At 37.4% G+C, this 25,557-nt stretch overlaps 1 protein-coding gene across 1 annotated transcript in view; it reads right to left on the bottom strand.

Moving 5' to 3' along the window:
* Window positions 1–25,557, bottom strand: part of FBXL13 (F-box and leucine rich repeat protein 13) — a 103,489-nt gene that overhangs the window by 75,845 nt on the left and 2,087 nt on the right. Inside the window, exons 2-8 of the mRNA XM_075428369.1 lie at window positions 21,775–21,878; window positions 19,049–19,142; window positions 17,590–17,657; window positions 15,722–15,876; window positions 12,993–13,102; window positions 10,718–10,810; window positions 1,958–2,053 (exon numbers count right to left, since the gene is read on the bottom strand). Of these exons, the coding sequence (XP_075284484.1) occupies window positions 1,958–2,053; window positions 10,718–10,810; window positions 12,993–13,102; window positions 15,722–15,876; window positions 17,590–17,657; window positions 19,049–19,142; window positions 21,775–21,878 (720 nt within the window). The remainder of the gene's footprint in view (window positions 1–1,957; window positions 2,054–10,717; window positions 10,811–12,992; window positions 13,103–15,721; window positions 15,877–17,589; window positions 17,658–19,048; window positions 19,143–21,774; window positions 21,879–25,557) is intronic.

The raw sequence follows: 25,557 nt of genomic DNA, 5'->3' as shown, positions 1-25,557 counted from the left end.
CTGCAGTGTCTTTTAAGTGTTGGTGCCCAGGGTAGATTCAACAACTCAGTAGGGACTCTACAAACTATACAAGACAGCTAAGCACGTCAGAAGGTCATTTTAAAGAAACTCACACAGAGAACAGGCAGCTACCTAGAACCAGACAGTAGGACATGTAAGCAGTGTTGTTGAGCCCTCCAGAACTTCTTTGCCTCAGTCAGGAAGGCAGATATGGGCCTCCAGCTACCTGGGAACTACAGCCTGTGTCTCACTTCGGGGACAGAACAGCGTATTTAGGACACCCAAGTTCATACTTCTTCTCAGCCTCACAAGGCACAACTCTGTTCACCTTCCAGATTCCAAATGATCTCTAAGTGGGAGAGAGGTGCCGAGTGTCAGGGCTCCGGGTTCACCAACAGACTCTGCAACCTCTTCCTTCCTCAAGGGTTTAGCTACTAGAGCCCAAGGTCAGCTCCTATATGGCGCAGCAGTGTAACCCTGGATAAACCTGTTGCAAAGCCAGTTCAAAGCCAGTTCATAGTGTGGAAGAGCTGGAGAAACCTCATTAGGATTTTCCCTACTTGGCTCAGGAGCCTCCCTTAAGCTCATGCCCTTGCCCTGAGTCTTTGCTTGAACCACACTTTTGGCGTGTCTGTGTCCAGCCATGTCTCTGGCTGACCCTGACCCTCACTCATGGACTTCACTTCCTGACTTGACCTTGGAGATGCCTCTTCATTACAGGACTGACTGGCAGTCTCTGGTGCGTGGCTAACCCTGGTTACTCTCACTGGACCCGTTCTGCTCTTCTCGCTCAGGTTCTGTGGGACTGTGCTCCTCGTCAGCTGGGTGGCACTGCCCCTGCCTGCCCTTCTAGCACCCTTGGCTCCCAGCTCGCTGTCCCTTGCCGAGCAGCCTTTCTGCTTCCTCACACCAAGCTCCACAGGTCATGCAGTTCTTGGAGTAAAGAGAAAAAAAATCTCCTTGACCTCCATCATCATCACAAACTTTGAGGTCCAAAAAGGAGATGCCTATCAGATTAAACATCTCCAGCATTAAGCAGAAGATGTACAGGGCATTTTGGATTGTAATTTCAGACCTGAGGTTCTAAAATCTGACTAAATCATGTTTGAAGTGCCCACACACTATTGAAAATCTGGCCTTAATCTTTCTTTGTACTGCTGATAAACAGCTATATGTGAGTCAAAGATAAAGAGGCAAGTCATACTGGTTGAGGTGCCACAGCCAGTCTTAAGCCACTGCCTAAGGACTGGGGAGCCTTGAGGTAGAGTCCTTCACACCTGAAGCCTCATGAAGGCCATAGCAATGAGCAATGTGATCATATTTTTAAATTCATGTCAAAGACAGAATAGCTATTTCAGGTGTGGCCCCCAACAGACCATACTAGCGTGGTCACACAACGTGCATTAGAAGGCAAGTTGACTGAAATGTGTGTGCGAGGGAACTGGGCTGCTAAGGTAGAAGAAACAACACAGTACCCTGGAGACTGACGTGCACTCTGGAGACACAGCGACCACCTCAACAACTCCAGGAGTTCATGAGCATGGCACTGAGCTGGTCTGCACCACTTGTTCCAGAGACAAGAGTCTCTCTAGTGCAAATTACAAATAGTCTCAGAGTATCTGTAACTGAGCTTATGTTCTCCTTCCACAGTAGTCATATAGCACCTGTTTAGATTACCAAGGGAGCCTGAGACACCTCACTTAATTGTCTAAATTTAGTGGGCTATAGCCAAACCTTTGTGGCCAATTCTCTCAGTTCCACTGATTTTATAATGATATACCACAGACAACTTCATCTGAGTTGCTCCTGCTTTTTTATTTATGTAGCTGATAGAAGTCATATTCTGGGAAAAAACTTCTATCCTAGATATTTAGCATTCTTAAACTAAACTACCTCCTTGCCTCATTCTTTTTTAAAAGAAATAAAATTGAAATAAAATATTGAAAGTAATACTTACGTCACCCCATAATGAACTGTTCTGCGTTAGTAGCATCCACGTTTGGCTAACTTGAGCACATCTTGCCAGATCAACTAAATTTACATAACGGAAAATCTACATCAGAAAAACACACATACATGACATTAAAAACTTTAGTAAGAAGCACAACAAGAGCTATTTTCAATTTAAATACTTCTTTCTTCAGAGTTTAAGCATAACCTTTATAGCAGAATGTCAATAATTATTCTCATTAAGAGCCTTAACAAAGAATATGAACAGACAGCTTTGCTTAAAAGCTCATAAATTCAAGCTATGTTGAAAATTAATGTTTCAAAATTGAAGATATTTCATGGACTACCAGCAGTTTCATTTCACCGATATTAAAACAACGCTTGTTAAAACACCTCTCCTAAAGCTATTTGAGAGAATATAATTTGGACTAAAGCTTTGTAGATTAAACATAGTACTTCTAAATTCAACTTTAAATTACCGGTGAAGTTTTTGTAGTTTCTACCTCAGAAGTCTTTCTAATTAAACTAGTATCATTTGGTAAATATATCTATAAAACTGTAACTCCAGAATATTAAAGTCATTGTGTTGTATTATGTTAGAAAAAATACAAAACCTATATTGATAGTTCATTTTCTACAGTTAAATATTGTAAAATATACTGCTATCACTAAGCAACATTTTCAAAAATTAAATTACAGTATTTCAAAAGCTCTTGTCCTGGTAAATAATCTTAGATGCAGCAATCCCAGGCCATAAAAGTAAGAGACCGAATGAAGACAACATTTGGTAAGCTTCTGCCATTGCTCCTCACCTGCCACTTTTATGACCCAGTGTCAAAGAGTATTTCTGCCAACAGAATGCTAATGTATCATCTTAGAAGAAACTTGGTAAAATACGGTAAAAAATAATGGCTTTGCTATAGAAGCAAACATGTGTTATAACCATCTGAAAATATAAGATGCATTTAAGACTCAAAGACAAAAAGCATATGCAGATTTTTATATGACAGCTGAATTATTTAGATACTAAAAACTTCCACATTCATAATCATTTGCAGAACCGAATTACTGCATCATATGCTGAAATGTAAATATCTGATATGAAATGCAACACTTAAAATGTGCAGTTCTAAGTATGAAAAAGACACCAGCTGAAAGGAACCCAGTTAATAAAATCCCACATCACTTTTCCTAAAGCAACTTTTATATAAGAAAAACCTTATGCTTGCAATGTAATTACTTTCATAACTACACAATAACACCTTAGTGGAAAGAGTTTAAATCTGGTATGGCAATTGGCTGATAGCAAAAATACAAAAAGAACTTTTGAATTTTATACCATAACCTGTCGCTGAAGAGAAATTTGTCTCTTTAATACACCTTTTCAAAGAGCTTAGCACTTAAGATATGTACCTTAATGGTAACATATCAGAGTAAAAACATAGCAAAGATGATAGTGTCTTTTATAGAAGAGTATTTCCATATTAGTTATACAGCTAAACTATCCAAAGACTATAATTTCTTTAGCTAGAAAAGGACAAATCAGGTAGGCAAATCACTGATAATGTGTCTTTTACCACAGCATTTAATCGCATAGGTAATATATTCAAGCAATTTGCCTGCTCCTCAAAATATGCTGCTGTCCCACAAGCTGTCTGTATTGACTTCATATAAAATACTTAAAACAATTTTAAAAAATCAGTTTTTCTGGCTTTACGTTTTTATTCTGGAATCTTGGGAACCTGTTATAGCCATACTCATTTTAAAGATGTTTAGGTGGTTCAGAATGCAGTTGGGAACTTACAAAGATTTTTTTTAAGTCCAGAAATGTGTAGGCCCATTTCAATTGCAAATTTCTTCCATACACCCCGTCCCTTCCAAGACTTGCATCCCACGATAATTATAGTTGGATTCATCACAGTCTTCTCTAACCAAAAGTCTGTTTAGTTTGGATATGTGGATTATTTCCTTAACTTCAATCTAATCTAAGGAATTTTGACACAGCTTACAAGAAGTATTTGGATAAATGGAATAATATGGCTTATTAGAATGAGAAAGAAAATATTGACTGCGCTATTACTCATGAATAGGGTTTAGTTTCATGTTAGAAGAACAAAAGCAAGGCTTTTAATTTGACACTCACTTGCTAGCAACCTTTTGAAATTTCAGTTCTGAAAACGTCTGTTGAAACATCTATTTTATGTTAGGTCAAGACCACAGTAGCCAGCTTTAAAGCAGAGCAATCATTTTCTGTCAATAACTCAACATTAGGCTACTGTGGTACCACTAACTTTTTTAGAAAACTGTAATTTACAAAGCAAATGGTTTCCAGCTGGCCCTGAGGACAGATCATGTCCCAGCAGTAAATACAAACTGACATTTTTTTTTTCACAGAAGCAGAACAAAAAGCTGCAATAAATGATAGCATAATAATAATGATATTTACTAAATACCCTGTGGTTTTCAAATGATCCACCACCAAATATCATCTACAGTCCCAGAGACAAGAAAGTCTCCTTATCATAAGTTCCAAAACTTTGAGAAGTTCAGGCACGCTCTATTTTCCACAGTCTGTGAATGCTCAGAGCAAACACAGATTTGGCCTGGAGGACACTGCATGCAGCAACAATCTCCTGTTGAAGGAGATCGTATCTACACACTGGATCCACCAAACAGAGAGCATGAGGACTCACAGAGGGAAAGAAAGGAAGAAAGAGAGAAGGAGGGAAGGAAAGAAAGGGAAGGAGAAAAGGAGAAAGGGCTCTGCCTTTCTGCAGCAAATGATTAGGCACTCTGTTAGTGGGAATCTCTGGTCTGTGCCAGCAAACAGTACTTCCCATACTGAATAAAACAATGACAGCTCAAGAAAAAGAAAGCAGGTGACATCCACACAACTTTGCACTCCCTCTGGATCAAGTGAGATGCATTCTTTTCAGACATAAATGGAAGCGTTTCAGCAGGCTTCCCGCTTTTCTGTAATAAATTTTGCTCCCCCTGCACTTACGCATAAATAAAGCCGTTATTTTCTGGCTTGCCGCAAAGATCCACAGCTCTAGCTTCCAGCCCACATATGAAATAACTTGCATGACTTCTCCCACATCCACAAAAAATACTTGCAAGAATACTTCCAGTGCAGCTGGCTCAGCCTGTTCTCTCTGGCGCGCCCTGAAGGAGATGCTCCAGAAGGTGCTCCCCAGCCCCAGATGCCTCCATGCACCCCTCCCCAAATCCCTGCACTGCTGCTGTTGTCTTTTTGTTGATCCCAGTCCTCTACCCTCCCTACCCCAACAGAACCCAAGAGAATCAGCTCCCATGCCCTCTGGCCCAACTTCTCATGGGATAGCTCCCAAGGAAAAATAGCAAACTGCTGTGCCCCCACGCATCACAGCAATCCCACAACAGCTCAGTTTGTCTCATGACTGCACACAAAAGAAGGAGAAGGGAGGTGGCAAACCCTGTCTAGCACACCAGCCAATTAACACAAAAAAACCCTGCTCTTGCCTTGGCTACTGACTTCATCTGTATCCCAGACCTACGTCCTCACTGTCTCAAAGTAATGTTCTTCTGTTTATTCTGTTAAAGACAGAATTGTGGTGGGTTTGGTTTGGTTTGGGGGGGGGGATGGGACAGGGGGAACAGACAAAAGAAGAAGCAAGAGGATGGATTGGATGAAATTTTGGGGAGGCTTCTTTTTCGTCCTAGAGTGTACAACGAGGCTCCCCAGAAAGACCTGCTCCTATCTCCCCCTTACTCTCTGTGTGAAAACTGCCAGCTTGCAGCTCTGTCGTCAGTGCAGCCTTCAGAGCAGCGACAGGGGTTTGAACCTCTTTGGTAAAGGCAAGAATTTAACTCACATCTCCCCACAGATGGTGAAGGGACCATCTTTTTAAACTATGCCTGAAGGGAAGGCACCAGTATTTTCTTCTCTGAATACACTTTGAAGAAAAACAACCGCAGCTATTATACCCTGTATGCTCAAAAATGGCCTGTGGACCCTCAGGCTAGAAAGGCAGAGCCCTGTTCCATTGACAGACCCCAACATGCTTAGCCTTGAGGCACTGCAGTGCAACGAACACCCAACACCTGCGAAATTGGGCAGACCCACTCCTGCTTCACCCATTTCCCCACCACTTGTTTCCCATCTCCTCCTCCATACCCAAATAACTGTTCGTGTAGCCACACAATGAACTGGATTTAGGAATTCATCCCTCAACTGATTTAGTAAAAGAAGGAAAGGGAAGAAAATTTTTCAGACAGATCTGTTCCCTGATGTGGTTCATATAAATCACTGTAATGAACACAAAGGGGAGAACAGTGCTGGGGCAAGAAAGCGTAAATGGGAATGACAGGAAGGGTGGGACAGCTTCCCGAACAATTATAATTGTAAGTTCAAGATCCTCAACAAAACTTCAGGTTCTGAGGAACTTGAATATCGAAACCTTGAGCATTTGCACAGTTAAATGATAATGAATGACAATTTTAAGGATCTCTATTTAAAATCTAGGTGATAAACTCCTACCTAAGCTCATTTAATTTTTTAAACCCTTTAGTGAACTAGAGCATAAGTTTCTCTCAGAAATATTATTTTACATATTAAAAGCTTTTTATTTTCATGTGCTGTAAAGAGGGGGAAATAACAGGACTCAGCCATAAGAAAACAGGACTGAAAACCCCCCATATTTTAAAATTACTTACCACATAAAAATAAGAATAGAAAACTACATTTGGTTCAGTTCAATGAATAGGTAGATATTACATTAAAGAATATGTGAAAAGGTATACAGAAACTGGTTTGTACCTCTTGTCTTTAGGAATACAAAGCTATACAACATGTATACTGCTTAAGATGAAGGATTTTTACATTTCTCTGTCTTCATCTTTATTCCAGCTTTATCAATGATCTGGATGAAGGGATTGAGTGCTCCCTCAGTCAGTTTGCAGATGACACCAAGTTGGGCGGGAGTGTTGATCTGCTTGAGGGCAGAAAGGCTCTGCAGAGGGATCTGGACAGGCTGGATCAATGGACTGAGGCCAACTGTATGAGTTTCAACAAGGCCAAGTGCCAGGTCCTGCACTTCAGTCACAACAACCCCATGCAACGCTACAGGCTTGGGGAGGAGTGGCTGGAAAGCTGCCCAGTGGAAAAGGACGTTGGGGTGTTGGCCGACAGCCGGCTGAACATGAGCCAGCAGTGTGCCCAGGTGGCCAAGAAGGCCACTGGCATCCTGGCTTCTATCAGCAATAGTGTTGCCAGCAGGAGTAGGGAGGTGACCGTGCCCCTGTATTCGGCACTGGTGAGGCCACACCTGGAGTACTGTGTTCAGTTTTGGGCCCCTCACTACAAGAAGGACATTGAGGTGCTGGAGCGTGTCCAGAGAAGGGTAACCAGGCTGGTGAGGGATCTGGAGAACAAGTCTTACGAGGAGTGGATGAGAGAACTGGGGCTCTTTAGTCTGGAGAAGAGGAGGCTGAGGGGAGACCTTAATTGCTCTCTACAACTACCTGAAAGGAGGTTGTGATGAGGCAGGTGTTGGTCTCTTCTCCCAAGTAACCAGCAATAGGACAAGAGGCAATGGCCTCAAGTTGCATCAGAGGAGGTTTAGATTGGATATTAGGAAAACTTTCTTTACTGAAAGGGTTGTCAAGCATTGGAACAGGCTGCCCAGGGAGGTGCTGGAGTCACCATCCCTGGAGGTATTTAAAAGACATGTAGATGTGGCACGTTGGGACATGGTTTAGCAGGCATGGTGGTGTTGGTGTGACGGTTGGACTTGATGATCTTGGCGGTCTTTTCCAACCTTAATGATTCTATGTTTCTACCTGTGTGCTCAGTCACAAGAAAAGAACTGTAACAAAAAAGGCATATTCCTGAATGGCCATACTGCTAGTTAAAGCTCTTTTTAATAAATCAGCAGATCTGAAAATAATCAGAACATTTTATTGTTATTTATTGTTTCCTGAAAATCCAACAGATACTGATCACTCTTTAGTGAAAAACTCAACATTGCCATTACTGCAATGGAGTTCCGACTAACTTTCACAAATATATTCACCTTACCCTATTGTTGGTGTTCATTTTATTACCTTTTGGGTTTTTTCACTGCTGTGATATAATTAGTTTTGATTTCTTTTATGACATATAATTTCCTCAGCTCTAGCTTTTGGAGTTGGATTTTAGATACGCAAATGCTATTTAAATACAGACAAATAAAAATAATTCCTCTCCCTACAATGACATATTTATATAAGGATCACAGAAATACGGCTTGAAATTTGTGTACATTATGCAATTTTCTTTTTTTCTGATACTTCAGGTTATTCTTTCCTGTTCAAATCAGTACAATGCTTACTTTCAACTTCATTCTCCTCACAAATGCACGCTAAAATATACACTATGAAGTGACCAAAGTCTAAACTGGCAAACTACCTTGCTTTTCCACTCCAGACCTCAGAGCTGGAATTGCTCTAGAAATGGAAGACATCAATTTTTTCTGCTAAGCCACTAAAGTACCACTTGACAGCATATTTGATTTATCTAGGCTATAAAAATAAGTTTATATATAAACAGAAGAGAGAATTATATAATGTATTTTTACACCTGCTCTGTAGCCTTAATGAAAAAGTATGGCTACATACCTCAGAATAGCTGTCATTATCTTTGATATGTTAATATCCAGATTCTGGTTTCCATGTGCATATTCTTTATGTATGTGAGATCTGATTCTTTGTGACAGCGGCCCATGTAACTGTGAACATGATGCAATTTCAAAAAAGGGCAGCCTAAGATGATAGCTTCAAATGTCACTGTATTTTGAGCTCATGGTTTGGATGTCAAAAAACTAAGGCTCATAGATTAAGATAAAATAAACAGATTTCTCCCAAGCGACAAAAAAAGGAATGATACTATCCATATTGTTTGTTGTAGAACTAACAGAAAGATTACACTATTTCAGGGTTTTTAATGAAGAAAGAATGATACTACCAACCTCAGAATTCCTGAAAATATGAATAATTATTTATTTATAGGTATGACAAGTTGGATAGGTTTGGACACATTTCAGTTGTAATACTATCTTTGAGAGGTGTATATATATAAAAATACACACACAGAGTCTTATATAATGCTATCTTCTAAATATAATTCTACTGTAGTATATAATATTACCTTACTAGGAAAGAGAAAATTAGGAGGTGGCACTGTAGATCAAATTTTGGTCATTCTGCTACTCGCACAGTAAATGAATCTCTCTCTCTGTTTCACTTGTATGGGAAGAACATTCCACTTGAATGCACTGCTTTTGAAGAAGAGGTTCATACTAGAGATTCTTAACCTTAACTTGTATCATTGCCTTAGTAATCAGAGGTGTGAGCATCATGACTCCCTAATTCTTTAGGAGAGACACTACCGCTGCTGCAAGGGGCCCATATCTGAATCATTTGATAGCAGAAGTTTGCTGGTTTCTGAATGAGCCAGTACTAAGAAACTAGCACAGACTAAACCTCATTGATCGACCTAAGTCAAAAAAACCAGTCTCACATCCATGAAGACTGTATGCACCATCAGTGGAATCCATATAGACAACGTCAAGAAGAAGTCAAGCATGCTGTAGTTTTGCTGAGTAAGGTCTGTAAACTACGTACATGATTTAGCTTACAGATTCAAGTTTCCTGTAACATCACTGGCATTATGCACACGCTTAAAGTTAAGTATCTGCATTTGGGTGTTAGACTTTATTGGATAAAAACTGGATTTTGAGTTCACTATAGTCCATACTATTTAAAAGAAGAACATATCATGCTTTTCTGAAATACCACTTCAATGTTGTTGCAATGTTAAATTAATGGAAAAACATGATAGGACAAAATAAAGCTTATAAACAAGAGGATAAAATGAAAACATTTTAGCAGTAGTTCCAACGTATCCCTCAACGGCAATTATTTTCAGCAATCGACCTATAATTTAGTTAAACTGGCCTCTACAGCTGAAGGTCCCACAACCAGCAGTTAGTAATTCTGGTTTTTTTCTAAAATGGTGCCACAAATCAATTTTCTTGCTTCCAGGTAGAAGTACCTTCTCTTCTAGAAGTTAGCGTAGTAACAAGCTTTCACTCTAAAATTACATTTTGTAAGGATACAAAAATACTGAACAAAGCAACCTTTTAAACACACAAATTAATTTAAACACACAAATTAATTTAAACAAATTAAATAAAAATGTTTGGAAACAAATCTCTCCCCACCCACTGTGCCCTTGCAGTAGATTCCTCTCCTCTACTTTTGCTTTCTGGCCTAGCAGTTTTTTCTGTATTAAGGAACTGTGTAATGTTCATACAGTCTTCACTACATTTTTAAGAAAATTAAATTGCTTTCTATCACATTTGGGGCTTGGCTTACAAGCTTCTTATTCACTGCAAACAAACCTCTTTACTACTCTCAGCAGTTCCACTCTCTACCTATCCTACAGATTTCCTGATTTCTTGTTCTCCCTTTCTGAGAACAGTCTCAGCTGGGAGACTGTCAGTCTCAGCTGGGAGAAGTTTCTGGATGTCAGGTCAGGGCATGCAGAATATCATCAGGTGCCACCAAAGGAAAAAAGGAAAAAATAGCATTACCATCCTTCAGGGGATTCCACCTGACTCAAAGTGACCAATGTAAACAGGAACCTTCCTTTCCATCGCACAAACACATCCTTTTCAACAAAATATGATACATACCATTTATGAAATACACATATTAAAAATTAAAAAGAGCACCAACTATCACAAACCTGTAATAAGGCTTTTTCTGGTAAATTGGACGGTTTATGTCTGACAGTAAGATTTGATTCAAAACAGTCTTTCTGACTTTCCTTTGCCAAACTCTGAAAAAGATGGTACAAGAGAAGTACAATTTTATCTTAATTGCAGGTTCAAAGTTTCAAATACATCTAAATATTCAAAAAATGAAATTAAATTTGCTAAACTAGGTATTTTCAAATCCCCATACAGTTACACATCCATGAACATTTGTAACCGCTATTACTGAGAATAACCACAGTTTTAGGGTGCATCTCATGATTTTGTACTGTAGCAATACAATACAGAAGCACAGGAGACCATCTGCATTTCCAAACTAGAACACTGGGTACACACAATATGACATTAACATACTATTAGCAAATGCAAATTTTTCAGACAAGTCTTCAAAAGGTATCACCACTAAAATCTCTCAGATGTTATATTGTATCCAACAATGTATACTGCATGAAAGATACTAAAGTATTTTTCATGTATTACCTCAACATGGGAGTAACATTGAATCTCCTATTCTTTTATTCCAGCTCTAGAAACAGAAGAGTTTCAGGGGTTCTAAAATTGGTTTTCGTTTGAATATTGCCACAGGGAAGCAAGGAGAAGAGAAAAGAAAGAGGAAATACGCAGGAAAGGAGAAATTAGGAATAAAGAAAATGAGAAGGAAGAAAACAGTAGGATGGGAAAGCCAGAAAGAACCAAGCAAATGAAAATAATGAGCCTTAGATTGTAACTTTCCATTCTGAAAATTTATTTGCCCTTTAGTAGCAATGTGAGTTCTTCTGGCCCATTAAGTTTATTACATATTATAATCATTGATGGTTTAATTCTGCATTTTAAAATCAATCAACATAACCTCAGATGGCCTGGATTACCCAAGGTATCCACAAAAGGCTGGCAGATAGGACACAGGGCTGGTAGAGGATTCTTGCACTTCTGGAGCTTTAAGCTGGAGTTCTGTTGGGTCTAGCCTTGCCTGAGATATCCCAGGGCATGCTGAATTACACCAGAAACCTATGTTTAGATGACTTAGTTGCACCCAAAATGCCTACAAAAGTGTACACAATACAAAAGTACATAATTAAAAAATTATTCAGTTATATGCTTTCTGTTATATGCATTCTAATCTAATTATGGAAGTCAAACCAAATCTTGCAACTGCTATTAAGAATGGAAAGAATTGAAGAATATTATTCCCTAAAAATGCCCTGATATGCTCCAGAAACAGGACATCTTTTGTGCACTCAGTCTAGCCAGACTAACATTTTAAGTATTTTAAGATATCAGCAAGAAAACAGAATGAAGAGATTGTATGGAAGGGACAAGAAAAAAACGAAAGTGAGAGTCAACCAACTAATTTGAGAGAACAGGGAAGAAGCAGGACTAATGAAAGATTTACTCCAGGAAGGATTTGACAACTGGTGTCTGGCAGCCAGCAACTGATAAATTGTCCACTGCTAGTTTCCATCCTGGACATCCTATAGTAGGGGAAGAAAAAGGAGCCAAGCAGCGGGAGAGCTTTTTCTGTGTGAGCGTGATTTCTGGAACCCCTAGGCTATTAGCAGTGCCTGGGTCTTACAGCTCCCATCTCTCCCACTTCACACACGGTATCTGCCGAGCATCCCACCAAGCTACAGCATTTCCTTCCCTAGCAGAAGAAACGTTCCCAGAAATGAGAAAAGCACTGTTTCACAGTGAGACCAGACAGAGCTGCTGGCAGTGGGGCATATGGGGCTGTCCATGTGTTGCCTACTCTCACGTGATCACAATTCTGGTTACCCCACACTTTTGGGGAGGAGATGATGTTACTGAGGCTTCTCCTCACTCTGCAGGAATCTACATCTCTTGGATTGTGGTGGCAGGGATCCAGAGGCATCATCTTTACTGATTACAGTCTCATCTGGTAATATGACCCCTAAGACATCAGCCACCTTGTCCAAGCCAGCTAGATCACCAATAATATGTAACAACACTTCGGCTGCTTAAGATATGACCAAACTTTTACTTGTAGAATACAGAGATCATCATCTAGTTCCTGTAACGCTATAAGTACTGAATAGTAGTATCAGTAGTAGTACATTTAAATGCTTCATTTAATATTGATAGAGCTGGTTTTCCATAACAATTGGAATTAATGGAGTTAATCTTTAATCACTGAGCTTACTATATTTAGAGTACCATAATGCATACCTCAAAATATGCTTTTGTTTTAAATCACTGAGCTTACTATATTTAGAGTACCATAATGCATACCTCAAAATATGCTTTTGTTTTCAATGAATTGTGGGCCTCTGCATGCCAAGCTTTCACAACAGCATTTAAATATATTTTGTTATAAATCTGTTGCAGTCTCTTTGCTGCCACTGAAAATATACATAATTATAATAATTTTAAGTACCACAAGTAAGAACAAGTATGTCACTGAAACGTTACAGATGAATGACTGTCTATCAAATTACATTTCAATAAAATAGCTATTCAATTCAGCTCTGTAAGGAAATAAATAACTTTTTACAATAGATATAATTAAGACTGTTGCAATAGGATTTCAAGTTATCAGGCAAGGCATAAACATGACATATTTCCAATTTGTCAGGGTTGTGTATACGACATTACTGATCTACAGTCTGATCCACCAAAGTACACAACAATTTCACAGAGCTTGGAGATGAAAGATGCATACAGACCTCAGTGAAATAAAATACTCTAACAAAAGATTAAAAATGTTTCAGGTGGTCAAAATAGAAGTCAAAATTCATAAGAATAAATTCAGCAAAAAGTGCTAAGTGTTACAGCAGTGTTGAACATCCAAAGGACAGTAAAGCAGCTTCTTAAGGATCATACGTTCATTTTGAATCAAATTTGTGAAAGATCATATGTTCATTTTGAAAAATTACTTTTAAGAAAAGTTTGAAGGAATTTAATTTTCTTTAGTCCAGCACAAAAAAACCCATGGGGAACACTATAACTGTCCTTCTATATGTAAAAGGTGTTACAAATGCAATAGAAATAAAATGCTCTTCACAGCCACTGGAACAAAACCAAGAGGAAATAAGTGCAATTTACTGCAAAAACTTAAATCACCATCCAACTTCTTTTTTGTCAGCTAACTTTGTAAAAAAACTGCAATGAGCAACCAAGGGAGCTGAGAGACTCTTCTTTCTTGAGACTTTCAAGAACATACAGCTGTTTTAAGCAGCGTAGCCCTATATAATCTCATCTCATGGACAAAGACTGATTATTGTGACATGTAGTCTTGTCTATTAAAAGCAGGATTACAATGTAAATTTTGATATATTAAATACACACTATGGAATCACTTATCTGCTATTTTTTTAACAAAAACATATCTTGAAATTCAACTGCAAAAAATTATTATAAAGGTACATTTAAGATCCATTCTTGTTTGTGAAAAAAATGTCAGCATGTCTCATATCTCGCAAGAGATGCAATGTTGATGGTATACACCTAAGTTTGTTTTCTGTTACCTGAATCATGCTCAAACACTGTGTGTTCTAGGGAACATATTGTATGATATTACTTAATTACACACTTTATTAAATGTACACTTCCACTTTAATTACAAACTTTAATAACTTCTTAGGTTATACAACCAGTAACGTACAGAAACTGGGAATAGTTGCAAAGCAAACACCTACAAAATAATATCAACTTTTCATTACCCTAAAGACCCAGGGGAGGAAAACAAAAATTCTCAGGATTGCAACGCAAGTCCAAACTGCATCTATATTAATTTGCTCTGATTTTCATTGATCAGGATCCAACAGCCCACTGACCTGCCCCTTTAATTTTTTCTCACAACACACTGTTTGCTCTTGAACTTCTTCTACAGATGACTCCTTCACTGGTTGTGTTCACAGTACAGTAGAGTTCTACTATAAGCAGATCCTCAAAGCGATCAAATTTTATTTAAGAAAAAAAGACTCACTTTTATTTTTTTAAAGAATTCTGTGTCACTCCAGCAACCTTGTTTACAGTGAAACCCCACAAAGAGTTAAACTGGCACTAGTCAAGAGTCAACAAACAGAGCCACACAGCCAAGAATGACTGAACAGCGTTTCTCCATAGGTCAGCTTTGTCATGGAAGGAAATATATTGTGTGACTATACCCTCTACATGTCTCCTCCTCTGCTTCTGTGAATTTAAGATTAACAAAAGTTGCCTTGCTGAAAGTAATATTTAGAAGAGAATATAAAAGGAAGTAATAAAAAAGAACTGGAAGTATGTGAAAGCTGCCTAGTGGAGTGAGACAACAGCTTGGGCCTTCAGCTCTGTCAGAGCAATGGTTGAGTCACATGTAACTGCCTGAGCTCAAACTCAATGCCATAGGCAATGCTTTTGGCCCATTCTTTACTTCTATGAAACTTCTGTCTGGGTGGACTCAGGTTAACAGAGTTTATGTTGACAGCTGCTGCTGTGTGGAGACATTTAAAAAAAAAAAAAAACATACCCTCAGGATCTGTGGAACATGGTCTTAGGCAGAATGAATAACGCATTTATTTTTTTCTGTCTTCTGACTTCTTTTTATTTTGATCTTCACTCCTTCCCACCTCTCATCATGCATTCCCTCTAACTGAAGTCAAGACTCCAACTCTGTGACCCCTCCTGTTTTATTCCTACCACTGTACCACTGCACCCTTCACCTCCCAGAAAACCATCCTGACTTACTGCACCCTGTACTTTTGACACACACTCCACTTCCCAAGCCTGCTTGGCATCAGCATCCCTGCTCAGTCTTTAGAGAAGAGTACCAGCACCATCTGTCCTAGAAAAGCAGTGCAGGGAATTGCCTCTCACGGCATTCATGGCATCAAGTTGCCACAGGTCAGCCAGTGAATAGCATCCTGCAAAAAGAGAGCTAGATAAATTGTTGGACCAAGCATATTTAATTCATACAGCATAATTTTCTTTTATATAACATGTATTTTTTCATCTTATGCAAAACAGCTATATAGACTTACATGTCATTTTTTCCTTGTGAATCTGTACCCACATGTTCCACTTCTGTATAATAACTCTTAATACTTGGACATTATAATGGACCACTGCTAGAGCCATCTTCTGCTTTGCCTTTTTTCTTTTGTTCTTCCTCAGCAGATTATATTTTGTCCATTCTCTGAAAAGCAGAACCAGAAATTTAACATGGCTCCAGACCCAAATGAAGTAAAATCTATAAAACTCTACAATTTGCTGTAAAACACAAAGCAGTTAAGTTCAACAATATTAACTTCTGAATAGAACTGATTTTTTTTATTTATAATTTAAATAAAACATGCACTGATATTTTTCAGTAGTAATTCATTCACTAATTTTAATAAAATTTCTACTTGTTCTTAATATTCTACAGTACCAGGCAACAAAAACTTCCATGTTTTCACCACCATACACTCCTGCTGCTGTCAGCTACACTTTAATGTATAGATTTTAATTTATAGAAAGACATTTGAGTGCTTATACAAAATAATTTGAAAGTGCTAGATGCATGCATTTACTTTAGTGCTATTTACATTTTCTTGGCAATAAAAATAAAAACTAACATAATAGAATACAAATTCAATTTATAACTTAACCATTTTAACCTCTGGCAAAAAACCCATTTCTCTTCTAAGATAAGCAATAAGAAATAATTAGATTCAGAACAAAAACTGTATTCCAAATTAATCATATGTCATTGATATATTAAAATACACTATCTCTCTGTATCTGATTTGCTGGAAAAACTACTGAATAAATTAGACTTTACATGACCACTTTTGTTTGCCAAATTTTCTCTCATTTCAAATAATAATAAAAAGAAATTTAATTTCATACACTTGAGAACAATTATAAATGGAACATTCTACTGCTTGAGTCCAACTTGTATGATAATTAAACAAAACTGTTTGCTCAGATAATCTTCAAACTGCTGCTGTAAAGGAAAAATGAATAATCTTCCACGTCCCTAGTGTATAAGACAAAAAGAACAAAGAAAAAAAAAAAAAGAGACTTTTCTTGTAGCAAGGAAGACTCGGGCATTAGGAAAATATTTCTAGTAGACAGGATTATGAAGTACTGGAATAAACTGCGTGCAGAGATTGTCATGTCTCCAACACCTGTGATTTTTAAGATGACTAAAACCAGCCTAGACAGATGTTCACCAAAGCTCAGCACAGTATAGCTTAAAATCTTCACCTCCCTGCCAAACCTGTGATGCTGTGATTCTTCACAAGGATTTACACCAGAGTTCCTAACAGAGTTGTACCTCCTATTTAATTAGCATTGTATGCTTCTCGAAACAAAATAGCCCAAATTTATCTATTCTAAATAGAAGATCATTGAATTTTGATACACAGGTTTATAACAAAGAAATCAGTGAACATGTTTGTTTATTGTGATTATCATATTTTAAAACATACCTATGTATTATCCCCATTTTTAAAAGGAGAAGTTGGATTCCACAAACTATGAGTTACCTAATCCCAAACATACAGGCAACCAAAGAAAGAGCACAAAAGAACCCAGATCTTTTATTTTCAGACCCAAATGCAAATTATCCCTTTTATTCCTGGGTACACTGCCATATTCCTGGCAAACAGAGCTGATTAATGTGCGGAAATGTCAAAGGGCTTTATTCAGGTCTGGAACAGGTGGAAACTCAGAACTGACTAGTTTTAACACAGAATAACATTGCTGAACACAAATACAGCCAAATCTAAGTTTCTAGTCTCTCTTCACGTTGTTCACTACAATTAAAACGTTTTCATCCCCCAGAGGAACTACATAAATACTCCTTCGGTAAAAGATTTTTCCTAAGATTTTCCTGAGGTATATGTAAAATTCATACACTTACCGAAAATACAGCTTCATTAAGTTTCTACTGTAAAAGTCCCAGGCTTTGGCACATAATTCTTCAGTCATCTAAACAAATAATTTATGACATTAGTACCTAAAAGAGTATTATGTATATTTTAAAATCAGCCAAAATACGAAATCTTGTACTTTCCATATTGATAGGTGCAAATTAAAGTATCTATTTTAAAGAGACAAATATTCAAGTATAATGTTCTGTAAACAGTTAGAAGCACTTTGCTACCAAATTACACTTCTGTTTTTATACAGAAGTTAACGAAAAAGCTAAATTGTTAGTTAGTTCTGTTTCATGGGCCAATGCACTGGAGGGAAAGATCAATAACTGAAATTGAATCTTTCATCCCTCATAGCAACTCTTTTACTGATCAGCTGTATCCAGCAATTAAGCATATTAAACAAATATTTTAGCTACTCTTTGCAAAAATCTTTTCACAATCCATTGCTATGTAAACCATTTACCACATGATTCTAACTCATAGGTATTTTAATAAACCTCTTTGAACTTCTACAAAATCAGAATTGCCTAAGACTACAGGCTAAGAATATCCCTGTAAAAGAAAATACAATCCTTTGAATGTGCAAATAGCAACTGGGCCTCAGAATATACTATTTTTTAATCTCATTTATTGTTCGTAGTTCTGATAAAATCTACAAGAGGATTTGACCATGACACATTTGTATATTTATACGTATACTGTATAAATCACCCATTCCACTTTTAGACTGATTAACATAATATTTGAGTGGTTGGTAAAACAGCAAACAGCTGAAATGAAATTGCAGTATAGTCACAGCACAGATATACCAGGAGAAGACAAAACTGAGTACTGTTATACAGAGGTAACCAAGAGAAAAATCTGGTCACACCCCATGCAACTTACTAAATTGCTTAGACTGCTTCCTTGCATGGTCATACAGCAACTTTCTCCTTCTCTGAACATTTTAAAATTACAGGTTTTCTTCTCTACAGGTGACTTTTTTGGATCAGAAAAACCAAAATGTTTACCTCCTTATTGCTTTATGTAAAATAACACTGCATTTAACTGTAACTATCAACTGTTGGTGTTGATAGCACTTTCCAAGATTTATCAGTTGAAGTGTAATTTTAGGAATCAGCCTACATAAAACTCAGTAATGCATAGAAAAAACATGCTATTGAAACTAGATTCTTATTTATGTAGAACTCTTCTTTAAATTATGACCAAATATGATACAGGAATTGCTTGTTCCCTACCATACACCTAGATGCTATGCTCACCTCTGATGATTTTAGTTTTTTGACACAAATCCGTATCAATAGAAAGAAATGCAAAGCATTATCTTCCTCACATTAGCTACAGAAAAGTAACACGAGAAAACTTAAAAACAGAATATGAGTATTCTGTATTAGAAGATTTGTTCACCGTATAGAGTTAATGCAAATGTTAAATGATTTTTACCAGTTGTTCACCATCTAGTCCAAAAACAGTGTTCAGGTAAGTTTCTGAAATCCTCTTTAATTTTAGGTGTAAAGATAGATCAATACACATACACCTTTAAAAGAGAAGTAAATTATATTAATCATATTAGTATCCCCAAAAGCAAATGCATCTCTTCTCTGTACCTAACAGATTACAGTTACATGTTATGGTATTATAATGTTATTATTAAAGGATTTAAAATCTATATCGCTTTCATTACAAATACCTATAGCAGCCATTTCTAAAATGTGTTTACAAAATATGAAAGCAAATTAGCATGTTTTATCGCTACTCAGAGGTATGTTGAAATACTGTGTACATCAGATCTTAACACATTCCATGTAATATCTGTCTTGGACATTTCTTATGAGATTACACTATTTTGTTTCTCATCTTATATTGACTGAACAGCCATGTCAATTTTTCAGTAGTTGGAGCAATGTTTCCTGCTGTTGCAGATAGGCCATGCCATGTCTAGGTAGGTAGGTTGTTTCATTTTCATTAAAAAAAAAGAAGACGATGCAGTGCAAGAGCCAAATAAATAAAAAAAAGACTATGCTTCCTTATGCTTCTATGAAAAATATGGAAATAAAAAATATTTACCAGACGGTCAAAATTAAAAGAGAAATCAAGTCTGTTTTCAACTTCTAGGAAAGACATAATAAATAATGTAAAGCAAACAATAAACCCTCATCGTTATGTTTCAGGCTGTTGGTGCATCCTGTGATATGAGGAATCATGTTACCCCACAGAGAACCCCAGGGAAAGGACACAATAGGGGCACAAATCTGCATCACCCACCACAATGATTTTTACCTGCTTTCACAGTGTACTTAGGTCAGTCTATGAGTACATGGAGAGCGGCTGGGGGGTCCAGACAGCTCCTGAGATCTCTGCTTGAGTGGGGCCAAAGATTCAGGATTTATTATCCACCTCCTACTGAAAACTTCAACCGGAGGTGACAATTGCACAACACATAAAAGTGAGGCCAGCACCTCCCCGGCTAGCCCTGTGAAATTACAGCTTCTTCACATTGCAAAAGACACCTGTTTTCCTAGCATTAACTGCAACTTTGTCCATTATATTCCCTCCCCTCTTTTTTCCATCTCTCCTTCTCTTACATTTTTCTAGCTCCTGCCTAAACAGATGAGCTGCATCTTTGGGGGTGAGTTTTAATCCAGTGACGAACACTGCAATTTCTGACAACGAGGCACTTTACAGAACTCAGTATTTCAACAGAACAGCCCCTTACTAAAAAGTTGTATCAGTGACAGCACACCTGCTTAACTTGAACTCTAAAAAATTACATTGTATAGACTTTACATGTAGCACAGAATTTAATTAATACTGAATTAACACTCCACCTCCTTCCTTCTGCAAAGCTCTTTCACTCTCCAACACAGCTTTTGCCTCCAGATATCATTATTGTTATGAAATTTTGTTCATCTTTTTTCTATCTTTTTATTCCCTTACACTACAACTCAGTAGTTCTTCTCAGTATTTAGTTTTCTTGCAGCTTAATCCTGATGATGTCCTAGAACATCAGGCTTGATTATTGCACAGCTGTGACACCTACAAATGGAAGTGCATTCTTGGATGAGGTCCAGTGAGTAAAAAAAGAGGGTACTCCATCTTCCTAGTGATTCACATCAATGCAAACACCATTACAGCTGTTTGCTCTTCCCTCTGCACAACTGAAGTCTTTTTCCTGATATTCAAAACCTTCCATGGACCAGAATTTACAAACCTCAAAGATGGCATATTTATAAAACACAACTTTTCTTGATACACACCTCAACCACAGAATTATTTAATTACATATACAAGTTAAAGCAGGAGGGGAAGTAGCTTTCACAGGAGCTGCACCAACAGTACTGAACGTGCTTCAGAAAAAGGTAAGAACATATGATCTCACCATATTCAAAACTAATGTAAAACTCTGCATCTTGTTTTCTGCACAGTACGCTAAGAACACACATACGCTTTCTCTCTTTTGTCAGGTATGGACTAACTATAAATTAATCAAGGGCTTTTTTTCTAACAGTGGGCAAAAAAGCACCAACAAGTCTGAGAAAAAGCATTTGATGTGAAACATATTTTTAAAAATTCAGATAGCGTTTTTAGCCTATAGAAGTTGCACACGTTTTAGAGACCAAAGTCTGCTCCCATTTAAGTCAATCACAATATTTTCTAAGATTCCAGTGTAAACAGAACTAAATCCTTAGCCTTTTTTAATCTCTTGCTCTGATGACTTCACTTCAAACAGTGGCAGAACACACAGAGCAGTAGAAAAAATAAGGAATACCACAATTAATGATTCAGTGCTTGAAGGCCACATCCTTGGTTCATATATGTAAATATACCATGGACAGCAATGAAGTTATTACACGTAACACCACCTCAGTTTTGATTATCATGAAAGTAAGGGTTTAATATATTAACAAAGAAGAGCATTAAGTAGAGGTTATATTCATTAGATATTCTGTAGAAAAAAAAAGATACCAAAAGAAAAATATTTTCTATATTTTTAGAAGATATTGTCTTATTGTATTTGCAGTATCATATGCCCATAATATTTGAAAAAAAATGCAATACTGACATTTAACTTCCAATCTACCTAGTACATGTCGCGCCATTAACAAGTTTTAAAAGTCCAGGTTCAATACTACAAGCCACATAGCACACACACAAACATTAGTATGTACCGTAAGACAGCATCTAATCCCTTTTCCATTATTTCTTTGAGCTTTTCTTCTAAAAATGTAAGTGGATCTTCTGGACGTATAACAATTACATTACAAAGCAGCACCTGCAAGAAGAAACTGCAAATCAATGCCTTTCTGTTAGCAGCAAAGTAGCATCTAGATATGAAACTGTTAAAATAAACACAAGTTTACCAGCATTTTTTAAAATATTGTGAAATAGAGGCATTTCTTTTTATCACTTAGCTTACCTTTCATTCTATTTTTAAAGGTAATATTGCATGTATCAGCAAATTTCAATTGCTAGACTTCAAAGCACCGGGTTTAGGACAGTAATAAACACACTGATTCCAAACTTAGCATCTCTTCAATCTTCTTAACAAGAATGTAATTTGTGAGATATATCTTGATGGTTGACTATATTATGAAAATATTATAAATTCATTGCTTATCATCGTACTTCATGACATACAATATAATTTTAAATAATATACAGACAGTTAAATGGCTTTCATCACAGATTTTCCTAGGGACAGAGTGCCCAAAGCCAGTCCCAGCGTTGGCCGGCTGCTCCCTCTGCTGGAGTAAACCAGTAGGTCTCTGCCATAGCAATGACATTTTTCATTATTTCAAGTTTTGTTGGTCTTTTCTTTTTTTCTCCCCTCCTTTTCATACGAACACAATTTTTTTTCCTTTGGATGGTCTGAAAGGTCTCCAACGCAGGAAATCCAAACTATCCAACCATCTACTGGAGTGCAAGGCCTCTGTTTAATATTTGAGAATTCCTTTATAAAACTTAAATAAGGAAGGAATTGTAACACCTGGTCTTGTAACCCTCATTCAGGTACTCTTCAGTGATGCCTGGGCAAGGTGTAAAACCGAAAACAATGAAGCCGAATCTGCACAAGTCTGGCTATTTCTATTTGACTTCTACAAGACTCTCAACAATCTGAAAGAGTCCATTGACAATGGTTTTCAACCTATAAATTTTATTTATTCATAACATTAAACAACTAAAAGTACACTCATATGTCAAATGATCATTAGTCAGATATCATTACAAACCCCAGCTAACCGACCATCAAACAAGTATTAAAAAAAAAGTATCAACAAAGCTGCTACAGTGCAACTTGGTTACTGGGCTGGAATTAAATATTTAGGTCAGTTCATATATAAACTGCTTCTACACATCGATATGAAAAAGTTCATCTGTTGTTTAAAAGCTCACAAAGGAAAAGTCTTAAATCTTGCAGCATTCAGTTTAAAGCTCAGTAATGGAAGAACCACTTTGGCCTCCCTTCCTGTGTACATTTAGCAACTGTTAAAAACATGTGCATATCTATGTATATTCTTATTCCTTATTGGTGTGTGAAAGAGAGCTATTGAGAATCAGCATATTCATCAGCTGAATAAAATATTTGATACCTATATCCGCAAAGTTTTATAAACTCTTCAGCTATAACATCTTTTTGTCATTGAAATGACCTCAGTACACAGAGCAACAGTTTTGTTGATGTTAACAGACATTTTCTAAACAGTAATTTCCAACACCAAACAGACAGCATGACTGGGTGGTATGGATGATGACTATCAGCTGCGCCTCAAAAAATACTCCTTAAGAGGATGCAGAAACATCCACATCTTGTCTACAAAGTTTTTCAAAGTAAAAAGTTTCAAGGTCCAAGTTCTATGCCTCAAAAATCAGGTAATCTAAACACAACACACTCATTTTTACAAAAAAATTCTTAACAGTGGTATATTTTCACCATTTTCTCTTACTCCTACTCTTGGACGAATCAACACAGCATCTACCCAATAGTAATTTACTAGAGATATACAAGCTTTAAAACTTCATGATTCTCCCAAACCCCGTAGGCTATCCAGAATCAGTAGATGCTAGATGTAGTTTTGTCAACAACTCCTGTTGTTTTCTTGCAAACCCTCACGCTTTCCCAGAATCACCTGCTAAAATCAAGACACTGTATGTTTTCCCATTGAATATCAAAAAACGTACTTAATAGGTTTCACAAAAAACTCTCTTTTCTATGAAGTTTGGATAAAAGCCCTTGAGCTTGGTTGGTTTTGATGTGTTGTGACCACTGCCTTTCCCTGCTCATCAATAATGATCTTACTGTGTGTTTTTTGTACCCATTTGTGTTTCTTCTGTCCATTTCCAGGCTCACCATCAGCTTATAAGGTTCCACCTGGGCAGGGAACATCTTTTGATAAATGTACGGCACCCAGCACAACGCAGTATCCTGAGTCATTACCTAGGTTCTAAGCATGACGACGATGATGACTGTTACAAGACATCGGATGTGAGATCAATATAAAAAAGAAATTTACCAAGAAAGACACGAATTTTGTTATTTTGATTTGTTGCTACCAAGGTGTGCTATTTCCCGGTCTCATACTTCCAGCGCTGAAGATGTGCTGTTCACTGCATATTCAAATCACATTACCATTTACACTTTTTAGCTATTTTATAACACCTTGTTTAAATGTCAAAGGAATGTTATAAATATTCAATATAATTATTTCACCCTAAAACCAGATGTATTTTGCAAAGACAGTAAAGGTCTGCCAGCCCCGGGAGGAGTTCTAGCAAGGTGGGCAGCAGCCCAAAGCAGCAAATTAACAATGAAAACAAAACTGGTGCAATACTCTGACAAAACATGGTTGTCAACGTTGTCTCTTCCAGAGACCCAGAAAGTCTGGTCTGCTGCTGCTATTCCCATGAGCAGAAGAGGAGAAAAAGAGGAGGGTGGGCGAAACATATAACGACAGGCGAAACACACTGGTCATCAGCTTCAGCCTTCCACTAACTCTTGAGTACAAAGCCTGGCTTCTCTCGTCCAGCCACAACCCATTCCTCTTCCTACCACATTGGCCATTCGCCCTCCATGGCAAAATCCATTTGGGTCACACATTATAAAAATCTTTAGCCAGTTCTGCATCCATATTTAATGTTAACATTGTAAGAATACAGCTGCTAACAACAGTGAAAGTCATCACACACACAGAGTTTGCAGGATTACAGTTTGCCTGACTTTTTATGGATACTGTTTAAAAGTAAATCTGGATAAGAACTGAAAGACAGAAATCAGACAGGAACGAAAAACTCAGACGCAGCAGGGAATCCCAAATTATTTGGACATGAGTATTTGGACTCCAACTGTGTTTGGACCATGTCCCAACCACAACCTCATCATAAAAAGATGCAAGCGAATGGCCATTTTAGAACTCTATATCCTTAATTTTCAGAATATGTGTATAAATGTTCATAAGTCTTGTCTTAGCTTTGATGTTCCTTAATATAGAGACCGGTATCATCTCATTTATCTTCACACCAAGCACACTGTAACTTCATAAAGAAATTAAAATATAACAAAATGAAATATGAAATATGGCTAGGTATCGGCAAGCACCAACCTCTAAGAAACAAGAAAAAAATGATGAAAAGGTCTTACATAGGCTAATTTTTAACTAATTCTTTCTTTTAAGAAACACCCTTTAATCTTAACCATAATTCTTTCATTTTTAGTTATTAACTTTATGCCACTATTGCTATAAAGGTATTTATAACTTTTTCTTGGAAATGTAAATATGACCTAGTTTTGAAGTGCTGAATCAAGAATTGCACCTCACAGAATCACAGTATCAGAGAACAGGAGGGGCTGGAAGGGACCTCTGTTGATCATCTAGTCCAACCCTCCTGCCGAAGCAGGGTCACCTACAGCAGGCTGCACAGGACCTTGTCCAGGCGGGTCTTGAATGTCTCCAGAG

The sequence above is a fragment of the Opisthocomus hoazin genome, chromosome 8, assembly GCF_030867145.1.
Source record: "Opisthocomus hoazin isolate bOpiHoa1 chromosome 8, bOpiHoa1.hap1, whole genome shotgun sequence".
In the NCBI taxonomy this organism is placed as follows: Eukaryota; Metazoa; Chordata; class Aves; order Opisthocomiformes; family Opisthocomidae; genus Opisthocomus; species Opisthocomus hoazin.
Note: the sequence above shows the minus strand (reverse complement) of the source record. Positions and strands in the feature narration are given on the sequence as shown.